This window comes from Zophobas morio, unplaced genomic scaffold, assembly GCF_036711695.1.
Source record: "Zophobas morio isolate AGI-343-1 ecotype UQ-CSIRO unplaced genomic scaffold, CSIRO_AGI_Zmor_V1 ptg000004l, whole genome shotgun sequence".
Taxonomy (NCBI): domain Eukaryota; kingdom Metazoa; phylum Arthropoda; class Insecta; order Coleoptera; family Tenebrionidae; genus Zophobas; species Zophobas morio.
The window spans coordinates 12,610,576-12,626,407 of record NW_026972109.1 but is presented as its reverse complement, the minus strand read 5'-3'; the positions used below and the strand labels follow the sequence as shown (position 1 = coordinate 12,626,407).

The 15,832-nt window shown below is 34.8% G+C and overlaps 1 protein-coding gene across 8 annotated transcripts in view; it reads left to right on the top strand.

The window, feature by feature from the left end:
• LOC135141810 (uncharacterized) overlaps nt 1-15,832 on the top strand; it is a 153,084-nt gene that overhangs the window by 113,608 nt on the left and 23,644 nt on the right. For 3 of the 8 annotated variants that reach the window (XM_064073302.1, XM_064073285.1, XM_064073342.1), the window contains exons 8-15: nt 5,285-5,482; nt 5,533-5,808; nt 8,367-8,506; nt 8,743-8,787; nt 9,885-10,003; nt 11,358-11,522; nt 11,594-11,689; nt 13,854-13,994. In XM_064073302.1, coding sequence (XP_063929372.1) covers nt 5,285-5,482; nt 5,533-5,808; nt 8,367-8,506; nt 8,743-8,787; nt 9,885-10,003; nt 11,358-11,522; nt 11,594-11,689; nt 13,854-13,994 — 1,180 coding nt within the window. Of the gene's footprint in view, nt 1-5,284; nt 5,483-5,532; nt 5,809-8,366; nt 8,507-8,742; nt 8,788-9,884; nt 10,004-11,357; nt 11,523-11,593; nt 11,690-12,309; nt 12,562-13,853; nt 13,995-15,832 lie in introns of all 8 variants that reach the window. The other 5 variants (XM_064073294.1, XM_064073276.1, XM_064073332.1 and 2 more) reach the window with 3 other exon arrangements.

Here is a 15,832-nt window from a genome sequence, read left to right as displayed (position 1 = left end):
GACCAACAAAAGGCTAATCACTGTCGACAAAGTAGCTGCTAGTATAAATAAACCTTTCGGGAAGGGTACTTTATGATCATTGATTAGTTTAATGTTTACGTGGTCTGTTCGGGTTTTTTGTAAGAATAATTTATAGTCAAAGTCAACATTCACTAACGAGGGAGTTTTAATATACCATTTACGACAATCGAAGTTCAATAAATAATTACTTAGAGGTCATTTGACAAATTCTCGGAAAACAGTGGGTCGTGGAGACATTAGATTTTGTTGAACTTTGGAAAGACTATACTAAGTTAGCTTCATAACCAAAAGAGTTTAATTTTTAACCATTCAACAATTGTTACATAATTTTTACTTTTTGAGCGTAAGCTAAGCTCTGTCTGTCTGTCTGTCTGTCTGTCTGTCTTTGTCTGCCGTCTGTCCGAATTTTTATTACTGTTAAATTTTATATGTGTATTAGGAATATCGTGTAGATAGTAAAACGCTAAGCATTTTTTAAGGTTATCATAATCATTGTAAACCGTTAATCAAAATTTATTCGTCTGTCCCCCTTGAAAAATTGATAACGTCATCTCAAAATTTTGGCGAATAAATCCTCTCTGAAATATGGAAAATATTATGACTCTATAATTATTCCGGTTTATCACTGCACTCATAGACTTCAGAATTATTTATACAGGGTGACTCAAAAAAATCAATAAATGAGACAATTTATTATATTGATTAAAATTAACGACTAACTCCATTTTCTCGAAATTTTAGAAATACAGTACTGTTATCCTTAGTATTACACTGCATCTATCCGAATTGATGTACGTGGAAAGCATTTATTTATTTTATTTTAACGTATGAAAAAATTAAACTCACAAACTATATATTATTTTTCGAAAAATCTGGCTTTGGTTACCTTCGACCAATTTTTTCATATCACATCTTTCGTTTTTCGTTTTTTCAACTTTAAATTTTTCAATTTCTCGACTTCCAAATTTTTTATTTTTCCTTACTTCAATTTTTGGTTTGCAATTTTTCGTTATTGCAATTTTTCATTCTTCGATTTTTCGGCTTTTAAATTTTTAATTTTTCGATTTTTGAATTTTTCGCTCCCTCAATTTTTCAAGTTCTTGATTTTTATTTTTCATCCCCCGATTTTTTTATTTTCATTTTCTCGATTTTATATCACAATGTTTCAGTTTTTCATTTCCTTAATTTTTTCAACGTTTCTTTCGATTTTTATTTTTACGCTTATTAAAATTTTCAGTTTTTGATTTTTCAATTTCGCGAGTTTGCAATTTTTCAATTTTGCAATTTTTGGATTTCTCAATTATCCGATTTTCCGATTTCTTTAATTTTCAATATGTAGTTCGATTTACAAAATTTAGTTTTTTCGATTTTGCGCTTTTTACATTTTTAAGTTTCTCAATTTTTTATCTTTCGATTTTTCAATTGTTCATTTGTTTAATTTTTCAAAGTTTTCATTTTATACTTTTTCGTAACTCCATTTTTGATTTTTCAATGTAACAATTTTGCAATTTTGCAATTTTTTTTATTCGAAAAGTCGAAAAATCCAAAAACTGAAAGGTCGAAAAACTGTAAAATCGAAAAATTGCAAATCAGACAAAATGAAGAAATGAAAAACTGAAAAAACGGATTGAAGAATCGGAAAGAAAAAACGAATCGAATAAAAAAATTGGAAAACAGGAATTGTAAAATCGCAAAATTGTAGAACCGTCAAAATTGTGAAGTCGAAGAACTGTAACACAAAGATTTAAAAATTGAAAAAGTAAATATCGAGAAATTAAAAAATTTAATATCGAAAAATTGAAAAGTCGAACAAACAAAAAAATTAAAATCAAATAACCGATAACTATAATTTATTGCTAAGAACATATTTAAAATGAATACTAGAAAAATTCCAAATCAAAAATCGAGAAACTGAAAAATCTAAAATTAACGAAACGAAAAGTTAAAAAATCTAAAAGTTGAAAAACCAAAAAAATTGAAAAATCCAAAAAACTGAAAAATTTCACAATGAAGAAAAGAAAAATCATAAAATTATATTTTCTAATTTTGTCAATGTTTCTTTCGATTTTATAATTTTTCAAATTTTCCATGTTTGAGTTTCCAGTCACTCGATTTTCCAATTTTTAAATTTTGTAATTTTGAAATTTTTGGATTTCTCCATTACTCGATTTCCCATTTCTTTAATTTTCAATAATTCGTTGTTAGAATATTTCGTTTTTTCGATTTTAAAGTTTCTTAGTCAGTTTTTTATATTTCGTTTTCTCCATTATTCAAATTCTTGAATTTCAATTATTAGATTTTTCAACGTTTTAAATTTTAAATCCAATAATCGACAACTACAATTATTACTAAGTACCTACATATTTAAAATGAAAACTAGAAATATTCAAAATCAAAAATTAAAAAAACGAAATATTGAAAAATCGGAAAACTGAAAAATCTAAAATTAACAAAACGACAAATTAAGAAATCTAAAAGTTGAAAAAACGAAAAATTGAAAAATTGCAAAATCAAAAAAAAAAGAAAAATTATAAAATCATATTTCCTTATTTTGTCAATGTTTCTTTCGGTTTTAAAATTTTTCGCTTATTCAGTTTTTCAAATTTTACATCTTTGATTTTATCAATTACTCGATTTTCCGATTTTTTCAATTTTCAATCATTCGTTTTTAGAATATTTTGTTTTTTCGATTTTAAAGTTTCTCAGTTTTTAATATTCCGATTTCTCGATTATTCAAATTCTTGATTTCCAATTAGTAGATTTTTCAACAAGGCGGAAAAAATTAAAAAATCGAAAAACTGAAAAAACGAGAAATTGCAAAATGTATAAAGTATAAAATCCAAAAATTGCAAATGAAGAAGCGAACAATTGAAACAATGAAAAAGTTAAAATCGAAAAACCAAAAAAATATGAATGTATCCAAAAATTGGAAAGAAGAAAAAAGAATCCAGTTGAAAAATTAGGAAACCCAAAAATTGTAAATTCGAAGAAATGTAGAAACGTCAAAATTGTAAAATCGAAAAACTGTAACATTGAAAAATTGGAAAATTAAATATGGAGAAATTTAAAAAATGGAAATCGAAAACTTAAAAATCGAAAAATTGCAAAATAGAAAAAATTAAAAAGTTTTAAAATCCAATAATTGAAAGATGGAAACGTTCTCAAATTATAATTGTTATTGGTATGACATATTAAAAATAAAAACTTGAAAAATTGTAAATAAAAAATTGAAAAAACGAAAAACGGAGAACTCTAGAAACTAAAGAATCTAAAATAAAAAAAACGAAAAATTAAAAAATCTAAAAGCTGAAAACCGAAAAATTGAAAAATACAAAAATTGAAAAATTCAACATTGAAAAAAGAGAAATTACTAAATCAGGGTATCGAAAAACCTAAAAATGGAAGAAATAAAGACAATAAAAACCGAACGAAATATTGCAAAACGAAAATTTGAAGAAATAAAAAAATGAAAAATCGAAAAATGGAAAAATCGAGAAACTGAAGAATGTGAAATTGCAAAAACGAAATATTTAAAACTCTAAAAGTAAAAAAAACGACAAATTGAAAAATGCAAAAATTAAAAAATTTAATATTGAAAATAAAAGAAAAATTATAAAATCACGACATTGAAAAACCGAAAAATGGGAGAAATAAAGAAAATAAGGAACCGAAACGAAAAATTACAAATCGAAAATTTGAAAAAATAAAAACTTGAAGAATCGAAAAATTGAAAAATTAAACATTTAAAAATCCAAAAACAATTTGCGCTTTTTACATTTTTAAGTTTCTCAATTTTTTATCTTTCAATTTTTCAATTTTTCGTTTCTTTAATTTTTCAAGCTCTTGTTTTCCAATTTTTTATTTTATACTTTTTCGTAACTCCATTTTTGATTTTTCAATTTTACAATTTTGCAATTTTACAATTTTTTTTATTCGAAAAGCCGAAAAATCCAAAAACTGATAGGTCGAAAGTGTGTAAACTCGAAAAATTACAAATCAGAAAAATAAGGAAATGAAAACCTGAACAAAAGGATTGAAAAATAGGAAAGAAAAAACGAATCGAATCAAAAAATTGGAAAACACAGGAATTGTAACATCGCAAAATTATAGAATCGTCAAAATTGTAAAGTCGAAAAACTGTAACACAAAGATTTAAAAATTGAAAAATTAAATACCGAGAAATTCAAAAATTTAAAATCGAAAAATTGAAAAGTCGAACAAACAAAAAAATTAAAATCAAATAATCGACAACTATAATTATAGTTGTCGATTATTTGATTTTAATTATAGTTGTCGATTATTTGATTTTAATTATTACTAAGTACTAATTTAAAATGAAAACTAGAAAAATTCCAAATCAAAAATTCTCTCATACGCAGGGCTAAGGCGTAAAAACTCATGAAATTGCAAATCGGAACATTTAAAAATCTAAAAACAACCAAAAATCCAAAATTTGGAAAAGTGAAAAATTTAAAAATGAAAACTTGATTTACATTTCGTAAAATTGAAGAAACAAAAAAATTAAATTGAAAAGTTGCAGATCGAAAAATTGAAGAAACGAAAAATTGAAAAAATTGAGACTGAAAAAAACAAAAAATTATAAAATCGAAATATTGAAAAATCGAATAATTGTAAAAAAAACAAAACAGAAAACTGGAACGAAAAAGTGACGCATGAAAGAACCGAAAAATCGAAAAATTAAGAATTGAAAACGTGAAAAATTTTAAATCGAAAAATTGTAAAATCTTAAAATTGAAAAATTCAAAGTTGGGAAATTGAAAAACCGAAAAATTTGATCATGATAACTCGAAAAATTGCAAATTGAAAAACTGAAGATTCACAAAAATTAAAAACTGAAGAACTGAAAAATTCAAGTCAAAAAAGCTGCGAGAGTGTTATTTACGTCACTGGTTGTAACTTTATAGAGATCATCAAACAACAAAGTCCTAAAAAAAATTTATAATTTTTCAAAGAAGCGAAATTTGTTGAGCTGTACTTCAAAGGGAAGTTCTGTCGAAATAACCTTAGGCCAATGTTTAATATGGTCTTGGTCTTTAAAGGACCCTAAATTAAACTCCTGGTACTTTCTAAAAAATAGAATAACAAATAATATACTTAACAAAATAGTAGCAGCTTCTGAGTGGTCCCAAATTCGCCAAAACTATTTTGGTTACAAAATAGCTTTCCATAGACAAAACTCCCACAATTACCGGCAACAAATAACAAGTCTCCACAACCGTTTCCTCCACTCATTATTTCACAGGCAATGGAACAGTGCAGGAGGTACGAAGGCCTCGTTTCGCAATGCAAATCCGTCTCAGGATCGTCGGATTTGGCCCACTTATCGCGATCTTTACCCACTCCTACAGGCCGTCCTCCCGTCCTTAAGAGGCCGTTCGTTCCACCTCAACCGCCTCCACCTCCGGATCCCGTTGACGGCGAACCGCAGGACATGCAAAACGTAAGTTAGCTAACGACCATAAGACGGAAATAACCCGAATTAATCTTCAGGATAACATCCCGCCGCCACTCAAGGACGAACTCGTGATAGATCGACTATCAGCCGTTCAAGTCAAGCCTTCTCATGACGTCTTGAGAAAGGAAGCGGCTGACTTGGAGGCGCAAATCAGACAGATTCAAGACGCCCTGGAAACTTTAGTGAGGATCCAGCAACGATCGGTCGAGGCGGCGCTCTACAATAAAGCCAACGAACTCCAGGAGGACATCTCGATGAAGAGGTTCGATCTGAGGGTGGCGCAGATACACCTCAGCGCGATTAATGCTCAGGTAAAGGAAATGTACAAACTCAATTTTTGAAATAGGATAGGTTTTTAGTCTTCGGAGACCTAAACGAGCAAAGACATAAATATTGAAGTTAACGAAAGTGATATTTTATTCGAGCTTTTAAGCTTTTAAAAGACGGTAAAAATTTTCATCGCATTGAGTACACACGAATGCTTAAATTGTTGTTATACACGGTTTTTATAAATGATTTTAAGGGCGCATTAACGTTTCTCAAGTTATTACAGTAATTCTCGTTGATCCAAGCTTGTTTTTGTGCTAGGAAGTACAAGTATTTTTTAATAAGATAGGAAGCATTTAGGCAACCAGTTATATAGATGCGTGTTGTATTTGTCATCAGTCTTTGGGCATTTAGTAAAGTCCAAAAGTGAGAGGGGACACGTTTCCACGCTCCTTCGAACCTATGATCATTTATAGAAACCTTGCGCTTCAGTGGTTACTGAATGTATTAAATAATAATAATAATACTAATAATAATAAGTTTGTAGAATTTGGAAATCAAAACAGGATTATTTTTGTGTGTGAGCAAATCAAATTTTTTGACAGAAATCCGTCTTTTACAACTATTAAAACCTAAATTCGACTAAAAGTGATGTCTTCAAATCACCAGATTTTTTTATTCTTGTCGTTTAAAATTTATTACAAAAGTTACGGACGCGAAGACACTTTTCAATGAGTTTATCGTCTTAAAATAAATAAAACAATTTTCCATTATAGATCTTCTTTTTAGTTTGACAGATAATGTATAATTCGAGCTTTTCAACATTGAAAAGTTCGAGCTTGGTTGGACGTTAAAAACCCATCATTGTGCTTTTTAAGTCGCAAAACAACAAGTTGTGAAATAAGTGATCTCAGGTCAAACGGATCCATTTAAAGACGTCCAGACGAAGAAAAAACGGTCAAAGCACACCTATTCCAGAATTCTCGGAATGGACCGTCCAATAGTCACGTTAGGTCGAAAACAGACCCAAGTTATTCCAATTAAAGTCCGAGTTCCGACCCTCCACAAACCTTCGCAAGGAAGAAGATTAAAATGTCTCTCGTCCCGCCTAAACCTTTAAAATATGTGCATTATAAAGACTGTTCCGCTTTTTAACGCGATTAACTCCGCGGCAAGCTTGTAGGTTTTCGAAACCCCCATCCACGTATTTATCGATGTTTGAACCCAACATCGACAGACGCCAAAAAAGCTTATTAATTACCCATCCAAAAACAGCGTTTTTCGCATTTCGTTCGACATCCTGGCATTAAATTGCAAATTGGTTCCGGCGGAAATGTAATCCCCCAAACCAGTTTTAATAGCGAGTGAAAATGAAAACCGAAAAATCAACAAAACAATTGAAAGAAACGCAAAACAATTTAGTCGAGCTTTCGTAAAAGCTCGTTCGCGCCCGGAGTTTCAACGTGAATTGATGAAGCTTTCGGGTGCGCAGAAACCGGTCTGCGCACCGAGGATTATCAATACACCTCGGGCACAGCTAAGGTTAACTGTGACAATACGTTTTACAAAATTTGTTTAACTGAATACCGACGTTTCGACTCTCACGGCTGTGATATTAAAAGTCTGCCATATAAATCGATCGTTTGGTGTTTTCAGTGTCGAATTCGTTGTAGTTCCGGAAAACACGCGTTCGTGAAGCGCGGGATTCTCAAAAGCTCAAATTGTTAAGTTTTCGGGAAAGTCTTTAGTGTACCATGGGCTGGGTGACGATCAAAGCCCACTTGGTAAGTCAATAATTGAGAGTCGTAAACATATGGTATTGATTGTTTTGCTTTTGTGTTCATGGAACTATTATTGAGGTCAGGTGACGGTTCGGCCGGTTTGAGTTGACGTGATGTTTCAATGTTGGGGATTTATTTTAACACTGACAAAAAATGAATGTTATTAAAAAAGGATTACGCGGGAGCTCGGGATCACGAAAATAATCTCCCCCGAAAAAAAAGTGTTGATGGCATGTTCAGCCACCGAGTGACATTATCGCGAAAATTTATCTACATACAGATTCCAGAATATAACCAAGAAACCTTCCCGTAGTTAATACTGTTATCAATTAATAGGGTTCTGTAATCATTTGTCTGATAAACTGTCGTAGTTAAAGTTTAATTAATGAAATTCCTCGGGTGTGCAAAGTACATGAATGGATGACATTTAGATCCTCCTCTCCAAGCTGGCGGTTTCGATGGAATATAATCTACAATTAATTTGTAGTTTATTATCCCATGGAGTTTTAATAGACTCACATACAATTATTATTAACGTGTCATCAAAAGTTTCTGACCAAAGTGTACCCTTTAGATGAGAAAACTTTTTGATCACATGCTATAGCCATAAATAAAACGAATTATTATTAAACTCCATGGATGCGTAAACAGCTAATTCGTTACAAAAAGTTTCCACTGACACTCTTAGATCTGTCTTTGTCGGTATCACCTATGTCAGTTGCGAACAGAACAAGACCTAACAGGCAACCTTGTCGTACCTTTTTATTACAGTTGTCTTTTCACAATATATCGTCTAAAATCAACATTTGTCTCGTTTTCAGAAAGAACTTTTCACCCATAAACTCGAAGGCGATACCGGTCGGGAAAGAAAAATGTCTTCGGCGTCGACGGCAAGCATGAAAAATAAATGGCTGAAAGCTTTTAAGAGTTTAAAAACTCCACCTCCAGAAAACACGGAGAAGTAAGTAGCTCTCTTCATTGCCGCTGGCCATTTCATTATTAATTCAAGCAATTACAGTAGTTTGTGTCAGTTTTTTTCTGATAGAACTTCGTTGATTCAATGACAAGTTTTTCTAATCTTTTCATTGGAAGCAGCTTCATCCCGACGTTAATCACTTTAGGAAGTTCGATGAGCCTGCTTCCAGCCTTCAAAGTAGATTTGTTTTAACCGTTATTGATGTTTGTTTTCAAATACAGAAAAAACCAAATGTACCATGCAGTTTCTACGATAATTGCAATGAGGTAAAGGTGTCACGCAATGTTAGATCACTTTTTGTTGTCACTCTCTTTCATGCTTCATCCTGTACATACACCACCACCCCTCATTATTAGCTTCAAAGCTCCACTTCGAAAAGCAATTTCCCGCAAAATCAATTTCGAACGGCCGTCTCAAAAGTATTTCTTTATCAACTGACCCAATCCCTGTTACGAATCAATTCCAGCGAATTTAAAGAGATCACGGCGGAGGGATTTGACGTGAAACGGGCGCTATTAAGTCAAGCTTTGTTTATTTCCAAACCGGATTTGCTCGACTGCCGTCCCATCCAAACATTATCCTACGGGATTCGCTATTATGCCTATTCCATTACTCAGTACACTATTATCATGTCTAGGAAAATTAAGAGAAACGGCAGACAATTCGACCAACGTAGATCCTCCACAGAAAACTTTGTTTAACAATTCTTTCAACATGTTGAAAACACAAAGGACAACATTTTCAACATTTTTTACAAAAGAGAACAATATACAATTCTTGTATAAAGTTTCATTTCTCGCAAAAATAATGCTGTGAGAATGTGATAAAGTTTGTAATAATACTAACAAAAACATTATGAATTTTCATTGCGAGGAAATATTTTGCCTATTTGGTGAAATATTTCATTTAGAATTTCATTTCTTGATACAAGAAATAAGAACGAACAAAAAAAGTTCGCGTTACTACCTTGTTATAAGATACAAACCAGGTAGATATGACCAAAGCTCGTTAATCCACATACTTCAAACAATATTAAACGTGATTTTGTTTGAATTATAAATATTAACCTGTATTAAAAGAATGTTTAGACGAAATTCTGTGTCAGAATCGCTGGTCGCATTTTGTCTAATTTTCCCTGACTCCATCGTCAGCTTGCATCTCCATTATTGCGTTTGCACATATTAGCTGAACACCCTGTACCACCACTACAGTACGTATAGCTTTTTCTATGTCTAGAATAGTTCGATGTTTTTGTGTTATCGCAAGCGCCGTCAAAGCAAAAATTCGTTCGTAACGCAAGAATTCCTCCTGCGTACGGAGCGAATTCCCCTAGAGCTAATTTTGATAAGTTCGTCGTGTTTAGGAAAAACGGCTCCGCTGCCACCAGGGAGCTGCTGAAAGGAGACCCAGATGCTCATAACTTTCAAGAGTATACATACAAGAAAATTACGCCCTGCGATGTATGCTCGCAAGTGTTAAGGGGTGAGTAAACACTAGATAGCTCAAAGCTATCGACGAATGCTGACTGATCTTTTATTAATTATGCCCGAAATTGCGGCTTCCGCCGCTACACAATGCAGCAATTCATCCCCATGTTTGGCTTGATGTGATAATCTGTCTCTATTAAGCTAGCATGGTACGCAATCTAGCGACTTACAAGAGCTCATTAATTTCTTGTCTCGTTGCGAAACTATTTCGCGGATTGCTAGTGCTGGAATTGCGATGGGGATAAATAGGCCTTTTGTTGGCGAGGAAAATGAACTTTAACGCAAATTTAAAACATTGTGGAGTGCGTCACTCGGTTCGTTTTTTGTTTTGTCTTCTTTGTACACCGTGGGCGTTTTGAATCTTTTATTTCGTCAAGCCAAACGAATCATTGAAATGTTTATTCGTAAAAGTCATTCGACGAAGTAGTCATAAAACGTGTCTAGCTGGTAACTTAAAGGTAATAAGTCTATATTTTTCGGATCACTTGTTGTTGTGTAAGTTGGCACGAACTGCCCATAGCAATAACTCGAGTTCCGCTGAAATTATACGATGTGGAAACTATTAACAAAACTTGTCCCTTGCAGTTAATTTGTTTGTAAGTTTGACCATGATTATTATGAGCCAATATGTTTGTTTCCGCCGCTAAATTATAAGTTACAACCGTGTCACTGAAGTTAGACTTCAAGTCCAAAATAGCTCTTCAACAGATCTCCTATGAACTTGACGATAAATATATTGTTACGAAAGAAACCCATACGCCGCCCCGGTACGACGGCTATGGGTTCTAGTATGTACGGCGATTATAGGTGACTTATCGTCGGTGACGGCGGCGAGCGGTGTTACCTAAAGAAAAGCCTGAAGTGAAAGTCGCGATGGGTCTTCCAGAAAGACCTCGACTGCGTAACTTCTAGAAGAAAACGAGATTATTCAGTCGGGTGTGGAGAATCCAGCGACGTTAGTCGTGTAAATTTGAATTAGTAAGAAATAAATTGTTGAGTTGTACCCACGCCGATTTTAATCACCGATCAACGTAACAATATTATTATTATCATCAGATAATTTTTGAGAACCAGATTACTCTTCTCGACTATTTCCCATTCCGGGAATACATTTAAGGCGGAGTTCGCGAGCTCTTTGCACTTTTTATCACGGCAGCGCAGCAACAAACACTTCCAGCTCACGTTTTATTGACAAAGCTAAACAGCACAATACATCGCAAACATAAAGCTCTCAATAAACATGTAGACTATTTCCGCTGCTACTATTTGTTCTGATTTCTGGAGTAATTCCAACAAAGTAGTTCTCCCGCGAATCGTGCCCGATTCTATTATTCCTTTGTCCTTTTCAGGGCACACGAGACAGGGTTTGAAATGTAGAATATGCAAGATGAACGTCCACCTCGACTGTCAGGACAAAGCATCCAAGTGTCAAACGAAAGCCAGGCTGTTGAGGAGGCAAAAGTCGACGTCTGAAATCGAGACCCGTATCCAGGACGGTGCCGGCGAAGACGAAAGTAAGTGACTTAGACGTTGTCCCACCTCTCGGAAGGTTCCGCTTGACAATGAACTTTTAATATATTTATAGAAAAAAATGAAATGTATTCAGGGATGCCAACAATTAACAGGCAATTGTCGATCAGGGATAACAACAGACTGTACCCGCCCCCCAATGCCGTCATAGGTACAAAAACAGACGTGTTGGGTGTACTTAACGCTTCGATCATCAATTAACCCACAGTCCGGCATCTGAGGCACAAGAAATGGTCTGAGTGTTTGCTAGAAGGCACAGCCAAGATTACCGAACCCGATACCGTTTACTTCTTATTCTGGTCATAACTAGTACAAAATTATTAAAAACGAACTCAAAATCGTCTATAAGAGCGAGTTTTCAAAAATTAAGAAGCTTCTCATACAGAATACTTTTTGTAACACTGAAATGGCATACGAGAAGCTTGTTAGCAAAAGAAACATTCGCTTTATTAAATTAAATTGTGTCATAAGAAATATCCAGTTACAACTATAGAAAAACTGGAGTTTCAGGTCCAACGTGTGTCGAATTCTAGCAAATTGAAATAATGGTAAATTTTATAATTCTTGTGTTTTTACAGATGCAGTAATCGCTGGCTGTGCTCTTATACAAATACTAAGACTAAGACCCTTTTTGGGTAAATTTTAAGCTTCAGACCCCGTACTGGCGAGGCGAATCGCAAGCGTGCCCGCTTCCGATTTTCCTTCGACTAAAACATGTCCATAAATCGCTTACGCCTTCGTGCCCGAAATATAATTGAAAAACTTTCCCAGAGAGTCCGGAAGTGGATCAAATATACCAAGTGTTGAAGCAGGCGACGGAAATTTCGAATAGCAAGCCACGCGTTAACGTGGAGCCCGCTCCACCCGGTATAACGGTGGACAGATCCGCCAGCTCGAATCCGGGGAGTTCGGGCAGCTCCGGGCAAAGCCTTAACCGTAGGCCGGGCCCTCCGACTCAGCCTTCTAGGGCTATCGGCTCCAGCTTAGCCGTTATCAATCCTGCTCCTTGCTCCACTAGCTCAGGTTTGTCCATGAATAGGGCTTACGACGTCGCGTTACGCCTTTCTAGGCTAATTATGCATGCTTTTCCGTTTTTCCAGTCCTTCACGTACGGTCCTGAGTTCCTCTAGATCTGGGGGGTTCACTTTTATGGCACCTTTGATTCTGTTTTTGCGTGGCAAGCAGCGATGGGCGCGAGGGAACGCTTCAAAATGGGGCGACAGGGACATGAAAGATGTACGTTGGTACAGGCCGGAAATCCGCGAGGTCAAAATTTTCAAGGCGAGTGTTATGGAGAAATTCTTTAAACCGAAGATACGAAATCCGGAAACAGGGAGGATTTCAATATAAATTAAAATTTCTGGACTCTGATTAGATAAAAAAAATCTCTTGAATATCTTTCAAAATTTAGTCTGCCACTTTAAATTTCCGCGACTATACTAGTTATTTGAATGATAGAATTTGTAAAACTGATTTGTACCCTGTAAATATTTTAATTCATAAAAGAATTACTCCATAACTTGTTCATATTTGGATTTGGTTGGTAGCTACTGTAAATTTTCACATGATCGGAAATTCAAAGTCATAGTAGGATAAGGAAACTACGGTGCTCTGATTAAAAAATCATTTAGATGAATAGAATCCCAGCAAGTATTACTAACTTCTAATATATAGGATTATTGAAAGGGGATATTTTCCTTAATCCTATAAGTGAAGTATATTATATTTTAGACAAAGGGGCAGCAAGAGTTGCACACATATTACCTCAAAAATTTAAATCAGTTTGTACTTTACTTTAAGTAAAATGTTTCTTTAGCACAGAGATATTGCAGACATCGACATTGTAGGTATTAGTAAACAACAATCACGTACATACACGTAAACAAATCATGAGCACTCCAGTTCCCCCATTTCCACTATCGCTTTCGACTTTTCGCGTGTTTTCATGCCCTTTCCGAGCTGTCGTTCGAAACCTCTCGAACACTACGATCGCCTTTCCAAACAAAACATACATTTCGGATTTCCCGACTCGTAGAGTAAACAAGTCAGTTTCCGCGTAAATTCCCGTCGGCACCAGGTAAGTAGGGAAATGCATCAGCTTGTCGCAATGTCATCTCATCACCATCTTGCCCCTTCTAACAGCGCCACATCCCGGACCCAGATCCGCCGATGTGCGTTCTCAACAAACACCACTAACACAAATTTCACTAACACGACGAGTGCGTTAACACGTGTGTTGACACGATTTTTTCTGAAAACTTTGAGATTGTAATGAGAGTTGGCCGTTTCTGCAACCGTTGTTGTACATAATTCAGACCGCAGACCAGGAGCCCCAGGCACCTCCGAAAGCTCGTCGATGAGGCGTCGTCTTTTCGCTGGAATGAAAAGCCTGACCGGCTTTGGCTCGCGGTCCCGGCACGGTTCTCCAGGTCATCGCTCCATCTCTCTGCCGGAAAGTACGCGGCTTTATGATTTTGATGTCTTGTATGGCCGCGGCCTGACGACCTGTCGCACGACCGTCGCACGACAGGTCCTCGCGCCGTGGGGCGTTTTAGTTTTGTAGTAGAGTGCTCGCAGAATTTTGCCCGAGGGTGTTGAGGCCCGTATGACACTACATTAAATCTAAAACTAAAATGACCACGACTTGTACCGTGGAAATAAAAATCGTCATCATTGATGGTTCTATAGTACAAGTCGTATTGGCCATAACCTTTAGTTAGTTTTGAATTCGATGTCGTGTCATGTGTGTCTTAGAGGTAGAAATCTCTTATCCCTCGATAAGCTACAAAAATCTTTACGGTTAAAAAAAATGCATGAAAAATTACGTTGATCTTGATACCTGAAGGATATTAAGGGGAAGAAAAATTATTGCCACTGATTAGTAAGTTTAGAAACATAAAAAAAAAGATATTTCCACACTCTAATCTTCGGAGGCCCTTCGAGCTGCTACTCGTTAATAAATAAAACTCTAAAAACAAAACGTTTTAATAACCCCTTTTGCGGTGGATTTTTGTAGCTTGTCCCGGTGATCTAAATTTCACTTCAAAATGCCTCCGGCGCGCCAACTAATAGGAGCACTCTACTATGGCTGGAGAGGGAATCCACACCGGTCCCGCCATCGGGGCAAGCTTTGGCCGCTGCTGCACAGAAGTGTTATGTTTGGTGTGCTCGCTGGACACCCTCGCGAATGCTGGATGTTCCCCTCCGTGCTTCCTTCCACATGCTTACAGCAGTAGATGTGCTTCGGCAGCTCCATGCGACAGTTTTCCCTGATTTCGGCACAGATCCAGTCCAATCGAACAGTTCTTGGGGCGTTCGGGGACTTGTCGATCAATGCGAAACGTATCAGTCGGGGAATTTTAGAAAAGTGAGGGAGAGGTATATTAGTAAATGGAAAGTTGAAAAGCCTATGCTGGATATGGGAAATCACGGAGAGGCAAAATAAATTTTGACCTCGATTCTAAATCAATGTGGAAGGGATTCTTTAGATGATTGCAGATAACGTTGAACTCTGGAAGGTATTCGAGAAAGTTCTTAAGTTATGTGGAAAATTCAGGAAACGTTTTTACCAAATGAGCGCCGGAGGGTCAATCGATTTAAAATCGAAAAAACTTCAAGCTTGATGAAACTGGTTTTTTATTTATGGACTTTTAACTTTAGTGAGAAAAAATGTAGATGGCAGTTACCGAGCATCACTCATTTTAAAATTAAAACTAAAATATAAAGCTTTTTTCCAAATATATATGTACGAGAAGTGTAAAAAAATGTTGCTTTACATACATGCAACGAAATGATACACAAATACGTTCAAACTGGTGGAATTCGAGCTGTACAAACAAATTTTTTACTAACAAACTATACCAGTATCTTTTTTTTAACCAAAGCTATAATTTCTTATTCTATATTTTAAAACAATAAAACTAATTATAAAAATAATAAAAATTATTTGCTCAATAATTCAATTTTTTGTAAAAATATACAGGGTGTTCAAAAGTAGCACACCAACTCAACGGTTCATTGTTAAGTTCATAAATCTAAATTCGGCGGAAATCATTAAAAAATTCTTTATGTCAATTTGACGTTCAGTTACAAAAACAAAATATCGATTAAAAAAGATATATCAAAAAAGGTGAAAAATTCGCCACTGTTTTGAATAATGAAAATCCGATCGATTTCCGGTACACAAAATAGTGCATTAAAATATGGTGGAATTTCGAAAAGAAAAATTAGACTTTGAAGGGCTGTATCGTTTACATTTGAACAAAAGAATTTTTAAATTATTTTTTCTCTCCTT